The sequence below is a fragment of the Mustela erminea genome, chromosome 6 (genome assembly GCF_009829155.1).
Source record: "Mustela erminea isolate mMusErm1 chromosome 6, mMusErm1.Pri, whole genome shotgun sequence".
In the NCBI taxonomy this organism is placed as follows: domain Eukaryota; kingdom Metazoa; phylum Chordata; class Mammalia; order Carnivora; family Mustelidae; genus Mustela; species Mustela erminea.
In genome coordinates, this window is record NC_045619.1 from 96,851,250 (window position 1) to 96,860,590 (window position 9,341).

The following is a 9,341-nucleotide window of genomic DNA, read 5'->3' on the forward strand; positions in this document are numbered from 1 at the left end:
GTGTGTGTGTGTACAGGAAGATGCCAGATAGGATACCAATATAATTTTTTTTTAATTTAAATTCAATTAATTAACATATAATGCAGTATTTATTTCAGGGGTACAGTTGTGTGGGTTCTTTAGTCTTACATAATACCCAGTGCTCATTACAATACATGCCCTCCTTAATGTCCACCACCCCCAAACCCCTCCCCTCCCAGCAACCCTCAGTTTGTTTCCTAAGATTAAGAGTCCCTTATGGTTTACAAATATTATTATGAGTACCTGAATATGGTACTCTTGTTTCTATTAAGAAAAAAAAACCAAAATAAAAAACAGAACTCCTACACTTAAGGTGTTTAAAGAGTGAAAAAAAAAATGAACTATTATGAAGATAACTCCTGGTAATAAGAGTTCAACCATTTTCTGATACCAGGTATATAAATGTCTCTTCCATTGTTTTCAATGTTAAAAACCATATTCAAATAAAAAGATTTCATTTTTTATTTATAAGTGAATTACAGTAAAAACTTTCCTTGAATAAATAGTAGCATGTAAATTGTAAAATATTTATTTTGTTTCCATTTCAGTCATATTCTACCAAAAAATGTGAAGGAAACCTTGAATATTTGTTTCAGTACAACAGCCTTAGTTGGACTAGGCCTCAGCACTCTTCACTCTATTTTCTTTCTTGGTTGTGCTTAATTTTGACATTACCTGGGGTGAGTGTGTTTATGAAGATGGATGTGGTGCCACAAATTTCTGACTTGTGGAATGATTAACGATTCTTTCTTTTTGCACTTCTTTAAACTTATTTTTTAAGCAAGTTCAGATTTTCAGACATTACAAAAATAAGATGAACAATTCTCTTACATCTAGTGTATTAGTTGGTGTTTTCTCTTTTTTCTCTTTTTTCTGTCTTCCCAGTTCTTAGGGATTCAGCAAAAAGTTTCCAGATTAATCAAAATATTAAAAAAAAAGACAAAGCCCCAATACATTTGAATTTTAGATAAATAGCCATTTAAAGTTTTACTACAAGTATGTCCCATTCAACATTTGACATACTTACGTTTAAAAAGTATTTTCTGTTTACCTAAGCTTCAAATTTAATTGGGTGTCCTGTTTGTTCCCTGACAATCCTCATTGAGATAGTAATCAGTCAAAGGTTTAAGCCCCTGGAGTTTCCAATATATCACTCTTGCCTTGTGTGACCACCAGAAACATGACTGGTTTCTCTGCTCCTGTAAGTGGCCCTATCCCTGGGTCAAGCTTAGATTCACAGTTTCTAACCTGCAGTCAGGATAAGCAACAAGAAGAGTCAGAATGCTTCCAAAGACAGCTGCAGAACATCAGCTCATCTCTCAAAGTTTATCACCTTTGATGAGTTTTACTCCTTGTAGTCCTTATTTCTCCTTCAGCAGTGTGTAGACATTACATATATTATTTTTATAATTATTCCAGATTTTCTGGGGTGCCTGGGTGGCTCAGTCAGTTAAGCCTTGGACTCTTGATTTCAGCTGAGGTCATGATCTCAGGGTGGTGGGATGAAGCCTTTGGCTGGACTCTGCACTCAGCATGGAGCTTACTTGTCCCTCTCCCTCTGCTCCTCCCCCCACCCACCTGTATAAATAAACAAATACAGAAAATTATTCCAGATTTTCCTATTTGTTGTCAATGGAATGGTTGAACTATTACAATCTACTCCATATTGCTGAGCATTCAGATTTTTTTTCAAATGGTTTTATATGAACTATAAAGAATCACCTTTTATGTTAAAATATTTTCTTAATCTTTTTGAAATGTATTCTTTGACACAGAAGTTACTTAAAAGTGTATTTTTAGAGGAGGAGTCAAGATGGCGGAGAAGTAGCAGGCTGAGACTACTGCAGCTAGCCGGAGATCAGCTAGATAGCTTATCTAAAGATTGCAAACACCTGAAAATCCATTGGCAGATCGAAGAGAAGAAGAACAGCAATTCTGGAAACAGAAAAACAACCACTTTCTGAAAGGTAGGACTGGCGGAGAAGTGAATCCAAAACGACGGGAAGATAGACCCCGGGGAGAGGGGCCGGCTCCCGGCAAGCGGCGGAGCAACGGCGCACAAAATCAGGACTTTTAAAGTCTGTTCCGCTGAGGGACATCGCTCCAGAGGCTAAACCGGGGCGAAGCCCACGCGGGGTCAGCATGGCCTCAGGTCCCGCAGGGTCACAGAAGGATCGGGGGTGTCTGAGTGTCGCAGAGCTTGCGGGTATTGGAACGGGAAAGCCGGCTACAGAGACAGAGCCGACAGTAAGCTCACAGCTCGGTGTTACCTTGAACCAGTCGCAGGCTCGGTGAGCTCGGAGCGCGGCCGGAGGTCAGCCAGACGGGAGTAACTGGGCGCTGTTCTCTGAGGGCGCACTGAGGAGTGGGGCCCTGGGCTCCTCCAGGCCAGAGACCAGGAGGCCGCCATTTTTATTCCCGTCCTCCGGAACTCTACGGAAAGCGCTCAGGGAACAAAAGTTCCTGAAAGCAAACCCGAGCGGATTACTCACCCCGGCCCCTGGTAAGGGCCATGCAATTCCGCCTGGGGCAAAGACACTTGAGAATCACTACAACAGGCCCCTCTCCCAGAAGATCAACAAGAAATCCAGCTGAGACCAAGTTCACCTACCAAGGAGTGCGGTTTCAATACCAAGGAGAGCAGCAGAATTCCAGAGGAGGAGAAAGCAAAGCACGGAACTCAAGGCTTTTTCCCTGTGATTTTTTTTAGTCTTGCAGTTAATTTAATTTTTTTCTTTTTCATTTTTTGTTTTTTTTCTCGCCTTCTGGTAAATATTTTTTTAACTTTTACCTTTTTCTTTTTTCACGTTTTTTAACTAGTTTATCCAATATATATATTTTTTCTTTTTCATATTTTTCTTATTTGTTTTCTTTTTTTTTAATTTTTTTCTTTTTTTTTTCTTTCTTCCTTTTTGAATCTCTTTTTATCCCCTTTCTCCCCCCTCACGATATGGGATCTCTTCTAATTTGGTTAAAGCATATTTTCCTGGGGTTGTTGCCAACCTTTTAGTATTTTACTTGCCCCTTCATATACTCTTATCTGGACAAAATGACAAGACGGAAAAATTCAACACAAAAAAAAGAACAAGAGGCAATACCGAAGGCTAGGGACCTAATCAATACAGACATTGGTAATATGTCAGATCTAGAGTTCAGAATGACGATTCTCAAGGTTCTAGCCGGGCTCGAAAAAGGCATGGAAGATATTAGAGAAACTCTCTCAGGAGAGATATAAAAGCCCTTTCTGGAGAAATAAAAGAACTAAAATCTAACCAAGTTGAAATCAAAAAAGCTATTAATGAGGTGCAATCAAAAATGGAGGCTCTCACTGCTAGGATAAATGAGGCAGAAGAAAGAATTAGTGATATAGAAGACCAAATGACAGAGAATAAAGAAGCTGAGCAAAAGAGGGACACACAGCTACTGGACCACGAGGGGAGAATTCGAGAGATAAGTGACACCATAAGATGAAACAACATTAGAATAATTGGGATTCCAGAAGAAGAAGAAAGAGAGAGGGGAGCAGAAGGTATACTGGAGAGAATTATTGGGGAGAATTTCCCCAATATGGCAAAGGGAACGAGCATCAAAATTCAGGAGGTTCAGAGAACGCCCCTCAAATTCAATAAGAATAGGCCCACACCCTGTCACCCAATAGTAAAATTTACAAGTCTCAGTGACAAAGAGAAAATCCTGAAAGCAGCCCGGGAAAAGAAGTCTGTAACATACAATGGTAAAAATATTAGATTGGCAGCTGACTTATCCACAGAGACGTGGCAGGCCAGAAAGAGCTGGCATGATATTTTCAGAGCACTAAACGAGAAAAACATGCAGCCAAGAATACTATATCCAGCTAGGCTATCATTGAAGATAGAAGAAGAGATTAAAAGCTTCCAGGACAAACAAAAACTGAAATAATTTGCAAACACCAAACCAGCTCTACAGGAAATCTTGAAAGCGGTCCACTAAGCAAAGAGAGAGCCTACAAGTGGTAGATCAGAAAGGAACAGAGACCATATACAGTAACAATCACCTTACAGGCAATACAATGGCACTAAATTCATATCTCTCAATAGTTACCCTGAATGTGAATGGGCTAAATGCCCCTGTCAAAAGACACAGGGTATCAGAATGGATAAAAAAACAAAATCCATCTATATGTTGCCTACAAGAAACTCATTTTAAGCCCGAAGACACCTCCAGATTTAAAGTGAGGGGAGGCAAAGAATTTACCATGCTAATGGACATCAGAAGAAAGCAGGAGTGGCAATCCTTATATCAGATCAATTAGATTTTAAACCAAAGACTATAATAAGAGATGAGGAAGGACACTATATCATACTCAAAGGGTGTGTCCAACAAGAATATCTAACAATTTTAAATATCTATGCCCCCAACGTGGGAGCAACCAACTATATAAACCAATTAATAACAAAATCAAAGAAACACATCAACAATAATACAATAATAGTAGGGGACTTTAACACTCCCCTCACTGAAATGGACAGATCCTCCAAGCAAAAGATCAGCAAGGAAATAAAGACCTTAAACGACACACTGGACCAGATGGACATCACAGATATATTCAGAACATTTCATCCCAAAGCAACAGAATACACATTCTTCTCTAGTGCACATGGAACATTCTCCAGAATAGATCACATCCTCGGTCCTAAATCACGATTCAACCGGTATCAAAAGATTGGGATCATTCCCTGCATATTTTCAGACCACAATGCTCTAAAGCTAGAACTCAACCACAAAAGGAAGTTTGAAAAGAACCCAAATACATGGAGACTAAACAGCATCCTTCTAAAGAATGAATGGGTCAACCGGGAAATTAAAGAAGAATTGAAAAAAATCATGGAAACAAATGATAATGAAAATACAATGGTTCAAAATCTGTGGGACACAACAAAGGCAGTCCTGAGAGGAAAATATGTAGTGCTACAAGCCTTTCTCAAGAAACAAGAAAGGTCTCAGGTACACAACCTAACCCTACACCTAAAGGAGCTGGAGAAAGAACAAGAAAGAAACCCTAAGCCCTGCAGGAGAAGTGAAATCATAAAGATCAGAGCAGAAATCAATGAAATAGAAACAAAAAAAAACAATAGAACAAATCAACGAAACTAGGAGCTGGTTCTTTGAAAGAATTAATAAAATTGATAAACCCCTGGCCCGACTTATCAAAAAGAAAAGAGAAAGGACCCAAATAAATAAAATCATGAATGAAAGAGGAGAGATCACAACTAACACCAAAGAAATACAAACTATTATAAGAACATACTATGAGCAACTCTACGCCAATAAATTTGACAATCTGGAAGAAATGGATGCATTCCTAGAAACATATAAACTACCACAACTGAACCAGGAAGAAATAGAAAGCCTGAACAGACCCATAACCAGTAAGGAGATTGAAACAGTCATTAAAAATCTCCAAACAAACAAAAGCCCAGGGCCAGATGGCTTCCCGGGGGAATTCTACCAAACATTTAAAGAAGAACTAATTCCTATTCTCCTGAAACGGTTCCAAAAAATAGAAATGGAAGGAAAACTTCCAAACTCATTTTATGAGGCCAGCATCACCGTGATCCCCAAACTAGACAAGGATCCCATCAAAAAAGAGAGCTATAGACCAATATCCTTGATGAACACAGATGCGAAAATACTCAACAACATACTAGCCAATAGGATTCAACAGTACATTAAAAGGATTATTCACCACGACCAAGTGGGATTTATTCCAGGGCTGCAAGGTTGGTTCAACATCTGCAAATCAGTCAATGTGATACAACACATTATTAAAAGAAAGAACAAGAACCATATGATACTCTCAATAGATGCTGAAAAAGCATTTGACAAAGTACAGCATCCCTTCCTGATCAAAACTCTTCAAAGTGTAGGGATAGAGGGCACATACCTCAATATCATCAAAGCCATCTATGAAAAACCCACCGCAAATATCATTCTCAATGGAGAAAAACGGAAAGCTTTTCTGCTAAGGTCAGGAACACAGCAGGGATGTCCATTATCACCACTGCTATTCAACATAGTACTAGAGGTCCTAGCCTCAGCAATCAGACAACAAAAGGAAATTAAAGGCATCCAAATCGGCAAAGAAGAAGTCAAATTATCACTCTTCGCAGATGATATGATACTATATGTGGAAAACCCAAAAGACTCCACTCCAAAACTGCTAGAACTTATACAGGAATTCAGTAAAGTGTCAGGATATAAAATCAATGCACAGAAATCAGTTGCATTTCTCTACACCAACAACAAGACAGAAGAAAGAGAAATTAAGGAGTCAATCCCATTTACAATTGCACCCCAAACCATAAGATACCTAGGAAGAAACCTAACCAAAGAGGCACAGAATCTATACTCAGAAAACTATAAAGTACTCATGAAAGAAATTGAGGAAGACACAAAGAAATGGAAAAATGTTCCATGCTCCTGGATTGTAAGAATAAATATTGTGACAATGTCTATGCTACCTAAAGCAATCTACACATTTAATGCAATTCCTATCAAAGTACCATCCATCTTTTTCAAAGAAATGGAACAAATAATTCTAAAATTTATATGGAACCAGAAAAGACCTCGAATAGCCAAAGGGATATTGACAAAGAAAGCCAACGTTGGTGGCATCACAATTCCGGACTTCAAGCTCTATTACAAAGCTGTCATCATCAAGACAGCATGGTACTGGCACAAATACAGACACATAGATCAATGGAACAGAATAGAGAGCCCAGAAATAGACCCTCAACTCTACAGTCAACTAATCTTTGACAAAGCAGGAAAGAATGTCCAATGGAAAAAAGACAGCCTCTTCAATAAATGGTGCTGGGAAAATTGGACAGCCACGTGCAGAAAAGTGAAATTGGACCATTTCCTTACACCACACACAAAAATAGACTCAAAATGGATGAAGGACCTCAATGTGCGAAAGGAATCCATCAAAATCCTTGAGGAGAACACAGGCAGCAACCTCTTCGACCTCAGCCGCAGCAACATCTTCCTAGGAACAACGTCAAAGGCAAGGGAAGCAAGGGCAAAAATGAACTATTGGGATTTCATCAAGATCAAAAGCTTTTGCACAGCAAAGGAAACAGTTAACAAAATCAAAAGACAACTGACAGAATGGGAGAAGATATTTGCAAACGACATATCAGATAAAGGACTAGTGTCCAGAATCTATAAAGAACTTAGCAAACTCAACACCCAAAGAACAAATAATCCAATCAAGAAATGGGCAGAGGACATGAACAGACATTTCTGCAAAGAAGACATCCAGATCGCCAACAGACACATGAAAAAGTGCTCCATATCACTCGGCATCAGGGAAATACAAATCAAAACCACAATGAGATATCACCTCACACCAGTCAGAATGGCTAAAATAAACAAGTCAGGAAATGAGAGATGCTGGTGAGGATGCGGAGAAAGGGGAACCCTCCTATACTGTTGGTGGGAATGCAAGCTGGTGCAGCCACTCTGGAAAACAGCATGGAGGTTCCTCAAAATGTTGAAAATAGAACTGCCCTATGACCCAGCAATTGCACTATTGGGTATTTACCCTCAAGATACAAACGTAGTGATCCAAAGGGGCACATGTACCCGAATGTTTATAGCAGCATTGTCCACAATAGCCAAACTATGGAAAGAACCTAGATGTCCATCAACAGATGAATGGATCAAGAAGATGTGGTATATATACACAATGGAATACTATGCAGCCATCAAAAGAAATGAAATCTTGCCATTTGCGACAACATGGATGGAACCAGAGTGTATCATGCTTAGTGAAATAAGTCAAGCCGATAAAGACAACTATCATATGATCTCCCTGATATGAGGAAGTGGTGATGCAACATGGGGGCTTAAGTGGGTAGGAGAAGAATAAATGAAACAAGATTGGATTGGGAGAGAGACAAACCATAAGTGACTCTTAATCTCACAAAACAAACTGAGGGTTGCTGGGGGGAGGGGGTTTGGGAGAAGGGGGTGGGATTATGGGCATTGGGGAGGGTATGTGCTTTGGTGAGTGCTGTGAAGTGTGTAAACCTGGTGATTCACAGACCTGTACCCCTGGGGATAAAAATATATGTTTATAAAAATAAAAAATTAAAAAAAAAAAGTGTATTTTTAAAACGTTTGTCACAGCTTTTCCCCACCCCCTGCTGAATGCCACTCTGGCCGGAGCTCAGGCTCCTGTGAAACTAGCACCACCATCATCTCCCTCCAGCAGCTGGTATGATGATCTACCAGGACCTCATCAGCCATGATGAGATGTTCTCAGACATTTAAACCATCTGGGAGATCCCAGATGGGCTGTGCCTGGAGGTGGAGGGAGGATGGTCAGTAGGACAGAGGGTAACATTGATGATACATTCATTGATGAAAATGTCTCCACGGAAGGTCCAAGGGGAAAGTACCAAAACCACAATAGTCACTGGTGTTGATATTATTGTGAATCAGCGCTTGCAGGAAACCAGCTTCACAAAAGTAGCCTACAAGAAGTACAACAAAGATTCTATGGAATCAGTCAAAGTTAAACTTGAAGAAAAGAGGCCAGATAGAGTAAAATCTTTTGTGGCAGGGGTTTCAGAACAAATCAAGCACATCCTCGTTAATTTCAAAAACTACCAGTTCTTTATTGGTGAAAACATGAATCTAGATGGCATGGTTGCTCTGTTGGACTCTGTGAGGGTGGTGTGACCCCATATATGATTTTCTTTAAAGATGGTTTAAAAATGGAAAAATGTTCATAAAATTGGCTGTTAACTTTGAAGGTACCACCTGTTGTGAGAACTGGCTGTTGCTTTTCATCCAGATGCCAGGACTTAGACAAATAGGATGGATGTCATCTTGAGCTCTTCATTTATTTTGACCTTGATTTATCTAGAGTGGAGGCATTGTTTTTAAGGAAAAAAAAAAAAGTCATGTAGGTTGTCTAAAAATAAAATGCATTTACTCAAGGAAAAAAAAAGTTTGGCACAAGGCTTTTCTAAAACACTTTTTATGTCATGGTTTATGACTTAATTATATTTTGGTTAGAGGATGTGCTCTAGCTGATTCAAATACTTGAAATTGCTTGAAATTTTCTTTATGATTCATTATGTGGTCCAATTTTATAAATATTCTATATGCACTTGAAATGCACATAGCTTGTGTAATATTTTATATGTCAGTTTAGTCAAACATTAATTGTATGGTCCAAATATTCTATATTAATAATAACTTTAACCTACTTTTTTACTGAACAACACAAGCCATAGTTTTAGTGAAACTTTATTGTTTCCTAGTATTTT

The 9,341-nt window shown here is 38.9% G+C and overlaps 1 protein-coding gene across 1 annotated transcript; it reads left to right on the forward strand.

Annotated features, from left to right (window-relative positions):
• The first annotated feature begins 8,261 nt into the window (after positions 1-8,261).
• LOC116594006 (translationally-controlled tumor protein-like) lies at positions 8,262-8,807 on the forward strand. The gene has a single exon (XM_032348827.1). It carries the CDS (start codon positions 8,413-8,415, stop codon positions 8,746-8,748), a length of 336 nt encoding a protein of 111 aa, XP_032204718.1. The 5' UTR covers positions 8,262-8,412; the 3' UTR covers positions 8,749-8,807.
• The last annotated feature ends 534 nt before the right edge of the window (positions 8,808-9,341 follow it).